The following is a 15,683-nucleotide window of genomic DNA, read 5'->3' on the forward strand; positions in this document are numbered from 1 at the left end:
GTCTCAATTGAACAACAATGTCTATTCCACTCACTAGAAATTCAAAGAAAAAGCAAATGTAAAGGCCTTCTTGGATGGATAAGTCAAGGTGACACATCCAAGTGAAAATGACTCAACTTTAATCACGAGAGGAGTTAATTCAACAAATTGAGACAATGGTGACATTTGATGATGGTAGAGGTGAGAACTAGTTGTTACCAATCAAGGATTGATAAGGCTGAGGTGGTAAATGACCATCTTCAATTGTCAATGATGACACACTATTATTAGCTAAGTAGGAATAAAATGTACCTAAGTAAATTTAATAAAAAAAAGTGCAACAAAATACTATGCCAACACAATTAGATGCAATTTTAAGTCAATTACTTGTTTGGATACAATCATTATTTTGTTCAAGTAACTATTCATTGACAACCCTTAAATTTAATGAATTATTTTTTATTTTTCATAGTAATTTATTCAAAGTTGTAATTCAAATATTAAGGTTGACTTTTATCTATCTAATCTTTACAATTGTTAAAAGTTTATGCAAAAGACAGTTATATTTTTCTCTTCATCTTCAAATAGATAAACAACTATCAATGGGCCCTTAATCTAAAGGTGAAGTTGAATGGCTCCAAATGAGCCCACTAGGGATCAAGTCTTGTTGAGTGCTACGCTCCAACATCATAAGGGGTGAGGTCAGGATCGTACCTTGAGCGATTTTAGCGGAATGGATACCCCTCAGCCCTTAGCTCTTAGTCGAAGAGGTTTCACCCTATAGGTTCATGCCCTTGTATCAGGTGGCAAAAACTACTCTACGAAAGCCCTCGTTGGACTTGTGTGCTTGCGAGTTTTGTGCCCTTGTTGGGTTGTCATGATCACAGGTCTCAACCTCCATAAAAATTTTAAAAATTAATTGAACAAAAAAATTCAAATTCGATGGTTATCATAATCAATGAAATTTCCATTTATTTATAATTTTTTTCAAATCTTTATCTTTCTTTCATCAAACTCAAATAAAAGTTTGAATGCCAACATCATTATACCTACTATTATTACTTCTATTCTTAATATTACAAAATAGAACCACTAAATAACATTATTGAAAACATATTCTTACACAATAAAATACATATTTTATAAAAATAACAATTAAATAAAATTCAAAAACACATGGTTTGAACTTATTTTGAGCCACGAAGCCTAGAAAAAATTCCCCACTTGTGTTGTCAAATTTGACTCTCTTGCTCTTCCTAGTTGGACAAGGGGATACCAAAGTTGACCCATGATGCAAAAAGCATGGAAAATTGTAGTAGTTGGATCATATTTTAAGTTTGAAGAAAAAGAGGGGGAAAAAGCAAAGGGAGATGATAATGGAAGTGACCCAAAATGGCAACACTTTAGGGAGAAGAGTGGCCCTACAAACTTATCTCATTTGCCAGTGGTCAACCATACCCTTAATTTAACTTTAAAGGGCCACCAAAATTAAAATTAAAAAATAATAATAACCCTAACATAAAATTATGATTTAAAAAATAATACAACCATACCCTTAATTTAACTTTGGAGGGCCACCAAAAATTAACATTATAAAAATAATAATAATAATATCCTAACATAAAATTATGTTTAAAAAAATAATATCTGAATATAAAATTATGGTTTAAAAGTTAATACCATAACATTTGTAGCTGTTGCCCCGTCATATGACAGGAAGGCAATCCAATGCATGTGCTCCAGAAGCATCCCTACTTTTTTATTATTATTTAATAATCTAACGGCGGGACCCACAAAACCGTTAGGCATCTGTAGGCCGATAGCGACGTTGCCTGACCGCCGTTCACGTGGAGAGCCTTAAAAGCAAACGGTCATCCCCTCGGGCAGCTCGCCTGCCTGCCCGCCCGTGCCGTTTGACCCATAACAATCAGCTTTACCGTTTACCGCCGCCAAAAAGGTTTTAAATAATCGATCTTCAGCCGTCTTAAACATTAAAATGTTTATGTAAACCTTGCTTTAACTCTAGTTTAGATAGAGAATTACACAGGGCTTTGTTTATTTAACCGCTGGGTTAAAGTAAGAGTAGTGGTAAAAATGGTATTTTTTATTTAACCTCGGATAGGCTAAATTACAGAGGATCTCAGAAGAGGGAGTGTTTTTAGTCCGGGGGGTAAAGGAGAGGAGTTACACGGGAGGAATGAAAAACACGGTGAAAAAAGCAGGCAAAGATTTCGATGTCGGATTTGTACCTTGTAGGGATTGGAATTCGGGACCTCGAGAAGAGTAAAAATGCGTTAAAGATTTGATTTAGAGGCTTCGAATGCCGTTTCTGACATGGTGAGGTGAAAGTTCGGGGAGAAATGGTTGGAAAAAGGTTTTGAAACGTCTCCTGGGACCCCCGGAAGAGCATTATTTAAGGTAATTTTTTAGTAAAATTCGAGAGAACGTTAAAATTTATGACAGACGAGTAGGAATCGCGTTTTGTTGTTTCTACCTTGCTTAGAATTGGGGGAATTTAGCCGGCTTAAGCGATGTTTTTCAGCCGGTCAAGGTGTAAGGTATTTTACGCGTTTCGAACCTCCGGTGTGGCGTGGTCTAGAGGCTGCCTTGTTTTTGGGTTGGAACGTTCGACGAGTAGTAGAAGATGAAAGCGAAACGATCGAGAGAAGTGTGTGTGTGCTACTAGGAGTCTTCTTGTTTGAAAGTTGAAAATATTGTTTCTAGAGGGGATCCTTTTCTTGTTTGATATAAGCTTTTTTTGCGGTGAGTTTGATGCATTGTTTTGGATTGTTTTGAAGGAATTCAGACGATTGAGGGAAGCTATCTCGTAGATCGCTAAAATTTGTATTCTCGCACTTGAATTTCTAGAAAGACAGCCTGGTACAGGGTTGAATTATAAGGACATTTCTCCCGAGGGTTATTGAACAGCAAGGCTTTGATTGTTGTGCTAAATTGTGTAAACGAGGTTCTCCAAGGGATTTGGGATTAAAGCTTTTGTTGGTGAAGGTTCAGTGAGGAACTTTAGGTCAAATCTTTGGACTTGGGATATTCAGTCGTAGAAGGGCGAGGCTTTTTGTGTGATAGGCTTCAGGCATGGGTTCAGGAAGAGGTAGTTTGGAAGCTGCTCGCAGGGGGATTCGAACCCTTTTCTTTATGGTGATAATGCTGGGGTCTCTTCTGGTTGTTTCAGCGCCGGTTTTTGTGGCTATAGTGGACATTATTGTTCCGTCTATTTTGCTTAGGGTTTTTAAATCATGCCATGGATTGAAGGTGGACTGGAATATCTACAGTTTTCGCTCTTCTCTGGTCGACATTCCTCTCATTTCTCTGATTCGGTCTATCATTATAATCTGTAAGATTCTTCTCGATATTTCTCTTGCAAGTCCTCAATTGATTTTTTTTTGTTTTCCGTTAAATAAACTGAACATTTTGGAGTTCTTTTGAGCACCAAATGCTCATTTGATTAATGGGTGAGAAAGGAGAGCAAATGATCTTAGTAGCTATACATTTAAAATTTTCGTCGCTTTTTTCTTTGGGGATAAGTCCAGAAATGACCAGATTTTGATCGCTTGAATAGAAATGTGTTTTTAGCTGTTTTTAGAGATTTAAACACTGAAATGAATCTCGGGTATTCTGGATCTTTTGTGAACATTCCTAATTGCAAATGATAACGGTAAACAATACACTAAAAGCTTTACCTGCAACTTCATGACTACAAGAATGAATAAAATAGCTGTTTTATAGACTGGATGATCCAGGCAAAACGTTTTCTTAGGTGTATAGGCTGGATCTTCTGCGGGCATTGCCCACAATAAACGAAGTATTAACAATGCAAACGTGTTGATTAAAGGTTGCTACTACATTGCAAAAAAAGAGATTCTTTGTTTGCCTTCATAGGTTGGGATAGTCCGGGAAAAAACTAGGTTTTGGTCTTTTATAAGCTCCATTCAAAGGGAGCACATAATATGGTGCATGAATATTAGCTGATTAATTAATTTCTCTGTTGGTTCAAATTTTCCAGGTGTTTATGCTTTCTGTGACATGCCAGCCCTCTCCCATGGACCCTATCTTGGTACTGCCACAGTTTGTGCGTTGGTATCGGCCGTGGTCCTAACAGTTAAGGCACTTTTATTCCATGTACATGATGCATTGCAAAGTCCCTCTTATGGAGCCGGAAGCCTACATTTGAAGCAGTCGTGGGGCATGCCTGTAATGTTCTTGTCATCTATGGTGTTGGCACTTGGGCATATTGTTGTAGCATACAGGGCAAGCTGTAGAGCCCGACGGAAGCTTGTTTTCCATCGGGTTGATTCAGAAAGCGTAAGATGATTTTCAATCAAAGCATACAGTTTGAAACTAAGTCTTGACTAACTTGGTAGCAATTTATGATATATTAAAAGTTTATTCTTTATTGTTGCCTTACCTGATTGAAAACTTTTTGGGTTTTGGCAGGTTTTGTCATGCAAAACGGTTTTCAATGGATACCAGAAGGTTCCTCGCTCCCCAACCCCAAATTCCAGTAAAAGTTCTTCAAAAATTGATTCTGATGAAAAGAGACGACTAATTTATGAGGAGAAAGACCTGCCTGCCAGAATGCTTGCTGATGCCGACAGTCTTTTCATTCAGTTTGAAGGTCTTCTTGTTCATTATAAGATTGTGAATGGAGGCTCATCTGCTGACTCTCCCATTTATAGGTCTTTTCAGGGTAACCATGGTCGAAGTCAGTGTGTTACCCCAGGAAGGCTTAGGATTGATAATACTTTTGCCTTTCCTTCGAAAGGTAGTCCTCTACCCAGGAGTTACAGCAACAATATGACAAATGCATCACTTTACGCTCCACTATTAAGTGGCTCTGTTGCAGTGGATGTAGATAAATCATGGAATCCGGATTTTAATGAACATTGTGGATTTGCTCAGAATATGCCTGAATTGAATCTCGAAGAGTATGAAAGGCCTGGAATAGTAGATATGAAGGCTGGGCAACAAAACAATGGCTCTCATGGTATAATATTGATACATGGGTTTGGGGGAGGTGTTTTTTCATGGAGGCACATAATGGCTCCCTTAGCTAGACAAACCGGACATCCTGTTGTAGCTTTTGATCGGCCTGGTTGGGGATTGACTTCTCGTCCTGGCAGGGCAGAATGGGAAGAAAAGAAAATGTCTAATCCATATAAACTTATTGCTCAGGTGAATACCAAAAATCTGTCTGCCTTTCTCTGTTCAGATCTGTTCTTTTTGTTTGTTGTATTGCCTTAAATGTTGATTCAAATAGTGACTTAAAGCCTTTGGTCACACGCTCCATTATAACTACGAGTGCTGACTTGGTTGTGTTTACTGATTTATTTTTCTATTAGAGATCTCTTAACTTTGAGCTTAATTTTTATTTGTGCTTCTAAACTGTAATCGTGAAGCAATATATAATTCAAGAATGCTGGGTACTTTGTGCTGAAAACCCTAGTATGGTCTTTTGAGTTAAGGACCAGTATTTGTTTGATCCACAAGCTGGGTATGATGTAATCTCTTTCAAAGCTAAATATGAAACTTTTTGCCTTTGGCAGGTCAATCTGCTGTTTTCTTTTTGTCAGGAGATGGGTTTTTCTTCAGTTGTGCTTGTGGGTCATGATGATGGAGGATTACTTGCTCTAATGGCAGCTGAAAGAGCACAAACCTCTAATCAACAGGTGAGGTTTGCTGGATTGTCAGTTGGGTTATCTTATTTTATTTATGCACAGACAATATTTCTAACTAATAAACATTTTGGATGATGCAGATAGAGGTTAAGGGGGTGGTCCTTGTTAGCGTAAGTCTAACTAGAGAAGTTGTGCCAGCATTTGCGAGGATATTGCTGCACACATCTCTTGGGCAGCATATGATGCGCCCTCTTTTGCGCACTGAGATAAGCCAAGTTGCCAATCGCCGTGCTTGGTTTGATGCAACAAAACTAACATCAGATGTTCTCGATTTGTACAAGGTACACAATGTTTGCCTTTTAAACTGAAAAAGCATTCATATTCTATTGTAAAACTTTCACCTTTCAGATCAAGGAAATGATTAATTTAATTATGTTGGCTGTGTTGCAGGCACCATTATGTGTTGAAGGATGGGATCGAGCGCTTAGAGAAGTTGGCAAGTTTTCTTCGAGTGCTGTTCTTTCTACTCAAAAATCTGCAGAATTATTGAGAGCAACAAAAAATTTACCAGTGTTGATAGCTGCTGGTGCAGAAGATATTTTAGTTCCACTTAAATCGTCTCATGCTTTAGCATCAAAGCTCCCTAACTCTGTAAGTAAATTGAATCTGTTACAGCTTTGATAGCTTTAAGATTGCATTTGTCGATTTCTATTTTTTGAAGTTCCAAGTGTTCCACATTTGTTATATGACACAATTGGTATTGGCATTGCAGAGATTAGTTGCAATATCTGGGTGTGGACATTTACCTCATGAAGAATGTCCGAAAGCATTGCTTGCAGCCTTGTTACCCTTTCTCTCAAGACTGTTCAAGGTTTCATCAGAAACGTGAAGCATAGCATGAGGACTAAACCAAACATGTTTGATGATAGTTGCTAAATTGCTGGATGTGGATCCTCAACTTCCTTGAGAGGGAGTGTTTCCATTTTTCAGGGACAGACAGTACCTGTACACATTTGAATGGAGCTCACAAACTTTCTCAGCAAACTGTTGTTGTTGTCTACATGAAAGGGAGGACATATTCTAATCCCAGTCATTATGGGATTGCTAACCATTCATTCATTTAAATTTGCGATTTCGGAGTGCAGAATTATTTGCAGGCTTGGTATCTTCTCTGTATGTCAAAATCTCAAAGCTATGAGAGGGAACCCAAAAAGGGCGATGGATATTTGGGAAAGAAGCTTATTGCAGCATTCATTCAGAAAAGCCCCTAATTGTGATAGTGTGACCATTGTATCTGCTTGGAGTTTGTATATTTTGAGGAAATTGAATGGCTTTGTGTATAATATCTAGCCCTATATTGCACATTTTACTTGTGCTGAATGTTGATATGATTTATCAAATTGTCTCATACACATGATTCTTCTATTGGCAAAGCGGAGTATTCTTCTGGCTTTCTTGATGCGCTATTTTGAAAAGATTCCAATTTTAGCCGGAGAATTATCGGGTTTTGGAAGATAAGACTCTGCTGCATTAATTATGATCCACTCATTATGACGGTTAAAATGTTTGTTCTTTTGTGCTAGCGAATCTTTGCTGGCATTGTATAGAGAGCATGTTTGTTACCTTTAGATACTATTTTTATATTAGCTCCAACATGTCTTTAATGGAAGCTGTTACAATATTAAGATTTAATGGATTATCATCATATACAAAATTAACTTAATAAATAATAATTTTACATCTCAAGTTCAGAACGGATAACTAATTTAGTATGTTGCATGTAAATATTCAAGCTGAAAGCTATCGTATGAAGATGAGTTTGATGTGGAAATTGGATTGGCAAGATTTAGTCACTAGGGTGTAAACTTTAAGGTTGGACAACATATCAAAGTTGTTGGTATTCAAAGGTTGGATTTTTATTGATGTTTTGATTTATACCATATTTGGGCCTTGGGATTAAAGGTTGGACAATATATCAAAGGTGTTGGTATTAGAAGGTTGGGTTTATACTATTGTTTTGGTCTATATTGTAGCTTGAGGTTTGGGATCATAGGGCACTTTAGCAAGAAGACTTGGTCATAATGTTGAAACCTCAAGGGTAAAATAAATTTACATCTTGAATTCATGAATGATTTGGTTCTATACTCATTATTATCACCCACTTAGAGGTTTTTTAATCCAAGCATCAATTTTAATGATGAAGAAGATAACTAAACATCCTTTGGAATAACAAGCCATTTGACTTGATTTGGTTCTATACTCATTATTATCACCCACTTAGAGGTTTTTTAATCTAAGCATCAATGTTAATGATGAAGAAGATAACTAAACATCCTTTGGAATAAATTGTATGGTAGGGTCTCTTAAAATTTGCTAATCAATTTACAATGCAACAAGCCATTTGACTTTGTTGTACAATGTTGCATTGGAATAGTACTTAATATTTCCATCCTTCCAATCAATCATAATGTACTACTTGTTATAAATATCATCTATATGAAGAGTGTTTGTCAATATTGTAATTTTTAAATATTTGTTTGTCTCATGGTATTTGGGTTAGCCTAATGATTAATGGCATTCTTTATGTTATGAGCAAGTATTAATCTTGACAATACTTATTTTGATTTTCAAATTGTCAATATTAGATAATGTTTATTATAGTACTCGGCTCTTATTGGTAACATCATAGTTATTCCATATTTATAGGAATACATCATAGTTATTCCATATTTATAGGAATGTAAGATTTAATTTTGTTGGCAAATAAATAGGGCCAATACTAAAGATTGTGAAGATCAATCCCTATCCAGTAAACTAAACAAATGATGAGATGCAAGCCTTGGATAGCTACAACATGAAAATCTGAAACTCATGCAAATCTGAAAATCAAGTTGTTGCTTTAATGTGGAAAACTATGATTAGATCTTTCTTTATGATATCAAAAATCAACTTGTAAATCATGCTTAATAAATTCATTTTATATGAATTTATAACAACAAAAAATAATGATTAACATTAGCATAAGATAGCAACAATAAAACATAAATCAGCAACATAAGATCAACACATAACATAGGATATACATGGGAAAACCCTTGCGGAAAAAAACCTTCACCAAGAAGAGAGGACAAATTTGCATTATCAACAATAAATGTGCTTAGATTGCAAATCACTTTCATTCTCCTCTTTGCCTCCATTATAGTAGCATCCATGTACATGTGAACAACTCAATTATGCCTCCCACCTATCATTTGTTCCTACAAAGAAATCTACATTCAATTGTTTCTCCCAATTCTACATCTAAAACATTGAATTTATAGAATATGACAAGAGTTCCAAAACCATCAATAAAGATGTCAAAAGAAGCCTCTTCATTTCTCACAACCACAACCCTTGGATTGCCTCCACAAAATAGTTTTGGCTCCAATACTTTCCCTCTAACTTGCACGCCCATTCTTGCAAGATAAACATTATATATTAAATGTAATAAATGATGAAATATTAAAAGACACTTGTTGCCTCTTCCAAGCTCCCACTTGGAGAAGCCCAAAGGTCACTCATTTGTTAATTTCCTAAATCATTAAATATTGTATTCTAGACATCCATAAGTGGGGAAAACAATATTAAATAATTGTGTTCACAACCCACTTTTACGTTGCTAATGAAACACAACACCCCTTATGAATGTATTACAATGGTGAGAATTAAATATTACAAATTATTCTCTCAATACATTCTAAATGCCTCAAGACACTTTCGAAGGATGTTGGAACCATGTCATAGTATTTACAAGGTAGATGGCACCTTAATCCTAATATTCTCCCACTTGACATCATGCATTGTAAATACACCCATAGGAATTGCTAACAAGGCCATCCCTTAGCCATCCAGGTACCATTTGAATTTTCATCATGCTCTCATGCTTCAACAAGACACCTACAAAATCAACCATGATAACCACCATCAAGCAAAAAACTCATCACATCCTCCAAGATGCCACAAATAGATGAAAAAGGAACATGTCAAGGTGGACCATATCGACTGTCACTGAAACCTACTGCACCAATCTCTACATGAACATAAGCATCAAATTCAAATGATAAAAGACAGAGTAACTGCCTAACTCATAGCACCTGGAATAGCAACCACAACAAATTGCAAGTCAACCGACCTAACCATACCTCAAACCAAGGTACATCGAGATGTATTTGATATTATATGTAAATACCAAGCTATTATGTTTCATTTTTAATATTAATGCGAAAATGAGCATTTATTTCTTTTTGTGATATAGTTTAATGGTTGCGAACCTTACATATAGAGTCCTTTTAGATACACATCATCATGAATTAATTTAATAAATCTCTTTATAAAGATGTTATACAATCTATGAGAGAAATCTTATAATATGGCCACTAATGTGTTGTTCATTTGGTCCTTGGGAATATTTAAATAGACTAGAAACTATGAATCTAAGGCTAGTATTATGTTTGAATTTCTTTAGGAGCACTTTTCTCAAATAATCAAATTGTGAATAGACCCATGAGGAAGTGAAAAAAATGACTCAATAGTTACATAACCTTTCATGGTCTTTGGAAATAATTTTATTAGTAGATTATCCACATATAGAAAGTCTACATGTGCAATTGTAAAAGATCTCAAATGTGTATTTGAGTCACCCTTGCCATCATACATTAAAAAGAATGGTTCCATAACTCGCATAAGAAGAGGGTTCATAAAAGTCTCATAAGATAGTGGTGTATGTCTAGCATCCTTGAATCCATCACTATCTTATCTATTTGATTTAGCATCCAATCTTTTATTTGTTTGATTTATAATGTAAATTAGTGCATCTAGGATGAAAGATAGAAAGATAACTAGTGAAGGTTGAGGACTATGCTACTATGTTTATACAAATGTGTTTGAGATGTAAGAGGGATGGAAAAGGTGATAGGTTGGGAAAGAGACATAGAAGAGGAAATATAATGAGCCTAGGTACATACAAGGGAATGGATGGAGATATGTAATTAGGAATAAGCATAGTATAGGATGAAGTGAGTTGATGTAGGTAAGGGTCAAGTAAAACGAGTGGTGATAGGTTGGGTAATGGTAGATGAAACATGCATAAACATGAAGTACATCTTGAGGAATGTTGGCACCTCATGAGGGGTATAATTTAAAGGAAGGTTGTAAGGAAAATGGAATGGGGGAAAAGGATAAACACTATATGAGTATGGGTGGCACTATAAGGATTATTAGTATGGTGGAAAGAGTGATGATAAAATAGATCAATGGTAGAGGTGGGAGAGGAGAGAGATGCACTAACCACTATAGGTGAAGCAATTTTGGCACTAATAGAATGTTATAATGCTAATCCAAATGACTTACTGAAGAACATATTGTAAATCACATCAACTAGTTGTGTTGGATTTTTAGTGTTAACTAAACTACCGATTTCATTTACAAAATCTTGTTTTGCTACATGAGGATCATAATCATAATCCTGATTGTCCTCTTGGTTTTTATCAATACAAGCACCAGATTATATCTCATTCTCATCTAATTCGGTGCATATTAGGGTTTAAACATGCACTCCTTAATATAAAATTAGGATCATTAGTAACTCATGACATAAACAAAAGATGGAGAAACAAAGCTCAATAATGTACTTTCATATCCAAAAAATTAAAAATATCAATTGTATATAGGATATAAAAATGGAACTCTAATGTTATAGCCTAGGTTGGTTCTGGCGGCCAAAAGAGAGAACATAATGAAGCTTGAACCTTAAAAAGAAAATGGATATCAATGAAAGACACACAAACCATAACAAGATCCAAAGAATAAGATTATGTAATTAAAAAATCGTAGATTGGAAAACCCGAAAACAATAGAGGTATAGATCTTAAACTAAAATTTTAAGATGGTGCAAGATCAAGGAAGTGGCTATGCAAAGACATAAATCTCACTTTATACAAAAGAAAAATGGCACATCAGAATATGTGTCCCTTATATAAAGTGAGTTTTAAGTTCGTACAAGATCAAAAAGATACAAATTCTTTTAGGTCAATATTTTAAAAGATCAACTTTACAATTATATAAATAAATGACCATCACCAAGCAATTATATCTTTTAAATGAATAACAATCAAGGAACAATTATATCTTTTTATAGTTACTCCTTAAATATTCAAATGACATAAATGAAAGAAAAAGTATGTATAAATACAAATGAATATCTTTGAATCCAATGTTCAGCACGGAAAGATCACTGTTATTTATTTAGACATCAGACAACTTCATTAGTATTGGACAATTTTCAGGTTTCTCAACTTGAAAAAATCAAATAAAAAGTAAACTATATTTGTAATGAAAATCATTTTTACATGTCGGGGATGTAGCTCAGATGGTAGAGCGCTCGCTTAGCATGCGAGAGGTACGGGGATCGATACCCCGCATCTCCAATTCATGACAGTGCTCCTCTAAACGGCGTAAGGCACTTTCTTTTGCCAAAATTAGTGTTTTACCAACAAACAAATTGTTAAATTAGCCATTGTAATCCCAGTCTGCATTGTTAAGGGACATATTCTAAAGTAACAATGTTTCTGAAACAACTCAACAGAATCCTGCTCATACTGTGGAAAACACCATTTAGGAATTCTTATATTCTACTCTGATTTTCTTATAAGATAGATGATAACAGAAATGACCAGTCAGAGCTGAGAAAACAGGGCACATTCCCAAGCAGAAACAAACCCCATATGACCATCTAGAGAAACCCGATGGCTACAATTGCAGAGTTTTGGATTTATTTTATTTGAAGGATTCTGACCATCTGTAATCAATTAGCATAAACTGTTGAAAAGCTTACAAAGTTATGTTTGTATCTAATAGAAAATCATGATGTTTTTTTAGGATTCATCTGTTTATTGTTTCAAGTTAAATTTATCGTCTATTATTTTATGAGTATTATTTTACAGGAATATATTTTTAATTCAAGCATTGCGACTTTTGGAAAGGTCACACATGACCTCTCAATACCAATCCAACTCAAGCATACTTAATCATCGAGTATCCTCCATGATCAAGCCTACAGAGCTTGCCACCTTATTTACAAAATTTTCAGCAAGTATTGTGTATTATGAACCATTCATTATAGAGCTCTTTTAGTTGACAACTAGAATGTATTTGTCGCATTGTACTAAATTATGATATTTTATTAGGATTCAAATGTGTAGAGCTTGAGTCAAACTCATTAACTTCTAGGTTTCATACAAGGACTCGTCTCTCATGAGCATGAGGAGTCCACTTAGCATTCACTGAAACAAGGTAATTCTTGTAGAGGTGAAGCATTAAAGCTTTTTGGGAGGTTACCCATCCCAATACTAATTTGACTGAAAATTGTTTGATTGTGGAGTTTTTGCCAAGATCAAGCCCATTTGATTGTTTCTACCAAGATCAAGCCCACTTGACTTGCTACCCAATTAACAAAACCTTCAAAAGTGTTGTGTTTCATGAATCATTCATTATAAGCTCTTTTAACTCTTTCATTGACAAGTAGAAAGTTCTTTTGCAATCTAAAAAATTACAATGTTTTATGAAGACTTAACAATGTACTGTTTGAGAGAACTCATTGACCCATATTTCATAAGTAGTGGTTCATAGGAACCCATCCTCCATGAATATGAATGGTCCATTTAACACTCATTACACCTAGGTGATGCTCATAAGAATGAAGCTTTGAAACTTCCTAAGACTTAGAGGTTTGTTTCTAAAATAAGAGCATCCCTAGAACACGAAGGAGATGTCCTCGCAGTACCCCCATCTCCCCACCATCACTGCTAAAGTGGAAACCTTTAGGGGGGATTTCCCTCATTAAAAAGTCTTTTTAGAGCTTCCCCCTATTGGAGATGATGAGAAGTCCACAAGATAATGTGCAAACTTCATGAAGTCCCTCAAGCATCTTAGAAAATTTGGGATGTCCCCACAACTTTGTCGTGAAAAAATCATTTTTTATAATGAAACTTCATTAAAAAAAAAAAGCAAACTCATCATAACCTTGAAATCTAAATGGGCTCCACCCACACTCCAAACCCTAAAAAATTGTACACACTTCCACCCTCAAACCAAATCACCATGAACTTTATCATAGCAATGAGCAAGAGCAAGAACAAGAGAAAAAATTCAATTGTCTTCCTCAATCAGCTAGAATTATACATGCTTTAAATGTTTGATTAATGAAAATGGTTGATTGATGAAAACGGTTGAAATCGACATAAATGCGGTTGATTGATTAAAATGGTTAAAATGATGGAAACAATTGTTCTCCTTTGTTTTGTTGGTATGTCATGCATTCTATAATGTGTTTATGGACATCCTCCTTCAATCCCTTCCATAAAACCTTCCATGAATCTACCTATATGTTTTCTAATACCCTTGATGTCTTGTTGTTGGAATATCATGAAAGGCTTCAAAAATGTTCTTCTTGATCTTAGACGCAAGCACCAAAAGGACTCTATTTTTGTAGAGGACTAGCCCTTCCCTCACAACATACTATCATCTTTCACAACTTCATCAATGATGTCAACAGCAAATTTCTTTTTAGCATACTCAGCAATAATGGAATCCCTTCGATTAACAGAAAGAGTAGATAACAAGCATAGAGTAGGTCTCCTAGAAAGTGCATCGACTACCACATTCATCTTGTCCTTCATGTACTCGATTTGGAAGTCAAAATCTTACAGCTTTCTTACCCTTTTTGTAGGCAATCATTCAATTTTTTTTAATACAAGAACTTCAAACTATTATGATTAATCTTCATAATGAATTTTCCACAAACTAGGTACTGTATAAACTTCTCTAGTGCATGCATGATGGCCAACATCTCCATAAATGGAATATCCCTTCTCTAAATTGCTCATTTTTTTTTGCTCTTAAAAGCTATTGGATTCCCTCATTGACTTAGGGCAACTCCAATGCCTTCTCTAGAAGCATCGCATTCAACCACAAAGAGCAATGAAAAATCAAGAACGACAAGCACAAGGCATGAACTCAGTAACCTGCTTCAACTTGTCAAAACTTTTTTGGACATCTTCAAACCATTGAAATGCTCCTTTCTTGGCATATTCTCATCTTGTTGTTCTCATGCACAGGTTGAGACCACTATCAAAACCATAGAGATTGTTTTTGATGATACATGTAGCTTTAGGTTGAGGTAATATGTCTCTCCTTTTGTTATTGATTATCCTTGTAAACTAACCTTGTCTTCTTTCTCTATGTACTGTTATCTTTACATCATTGTAGGGAAACATGTGTGCATGCCACGAATGATATTCTTTATCCTCTTGTTGACAACCTGTTATGACCATTTCACACATCGCCCCATTAAAATGGGGAACCCCTCTTTTTTTGATTTTGTTTTGCCTATTCTTCTCTCTGCTTTAGGGTTTTGAATTAAATGAGTGAGTCGTCTGGATTAGGGTTAAGCCTTAGGGTTTCCGTTGATATTTTAAAGCCGAAGTCCAGTCCAATTTTGAGAGATTATTAAGCATCCTCGCTGAGATTGCAATTTTGAAATAGCTTGAGTCTGTCAGGAAGTTAAGTATGTCTCAGGATGAGTCCAGTTAAGATTTTGAAGGCAAATTCAAGTTAGGTCTAAAGTGTTAGCATTTCAATGATTAAATTATGCAATTTTGTCCGGGTGAATTTTGACCAAATTTTGGAAAGTTTACTAACTTGCCCCTGGCCTTGGAAATGACCTAATTTTGCCTTGTCAAGTGATTGAAGACCAAAAATGTGGATATTTTGGCCTGCAGAGGTGAAATCGCCCCTGTCCCTCACCCAGGGACCAGGGCGAAAATGATATTTGGTGCATATTGGTTATTGACTTGTTTAACTTGTTTTGTGTAGGGTCTCCAGGAGGACAAATTGGACGTAAATTGAATATTTTGAAGATTTTGAAGACTCAAAAAATGATGAATTTTGAAGATTCAAGACAAGTTCGCTCTTGTCCCTCACCCAGGGACCAGAGCGATTTTCCTCAAACACACCTTCTTAGACATTTTTTGGATT

At 35.5% G+C, this 15,683-nt stretch overlaps 1 protein-coding gene and 1 non-coding gene across 4 annotated transcripts; both read left to right on the forward strand.

Annotated features, from left to right (window-relative positions):
• The first annotated feature begins 2,118 nt into the window (after positions 1-2,118).
• On the forward strand, positions 2,119-7,293 carry LOC131066550 (uncharacterized). Of its 3 annotated transcripts, none has more exons than XM_058001337.2 (8): positions 2,119-2,397; positions 2,778-3,331; positions 4,001-4,299; positions 4,432-5,169; positions 5,541-5,663; positions 5,753-5,953; positions 6,063-6,263; positions 6,385-7,293. In XM_058001337.2, the coding sequence occupies exons 2-8, from the start codon at positions 3,073-3,075 to the stop codon at positions 6,499-6,501; spliced, it is 1,938 nt and encodes a 645-aa protein (XP_057857320.2). In that variant the 5' UTR covers positions 2,119-2,397; positions 2,778-3,072; the 3' UTR covers positions 6,502-7,293. The 3 variants fall into 3 exon arrangements, with proteins under 3 accessions (XP_057857320.2, XP_057857321.2, XP_057857319.2); XM_058001338.2 differs by lacking the exon at positions 2,119-2,397 and adding an exon at positions 2,418-2,649 and having other exon boundaries at positions 2,786-3,331; XM_058001336.2 differs by lacking the exon at positions 2,119-2,397 and adding an exon at positions 2,418-2,647.
• Positions 7,294-12,003: 4,710 nt separating this feature from the next.
• Positions 12,004-12,076, forward strand: TRNAA-AGC (transfer RNA alanine (anticodon AGC)). The gene has a single exon. It is a non-coding gene; the product is annotated as a tRNA-Ala (tRNA).
• The last annotated feature ends 3,607 nt before the right edge of the window (positions 12,077-15,683 follow it).

The sequence above is a fragment of the Cryptomeria japonica genome, chromosome 5 (genome assembly GCF_030272615.1).
Source record: "Cryptomeria japonica chromosome 5, Sugi_1.0, whole genome shotgun sequence".
NCBI classification, from domain to species: Eukaryota; Viridiplantae; Streptophyta; class Pinopsida; order Cupressales; family Cupressaceae; genus Cryptomeria; species Cryptomeria japonica.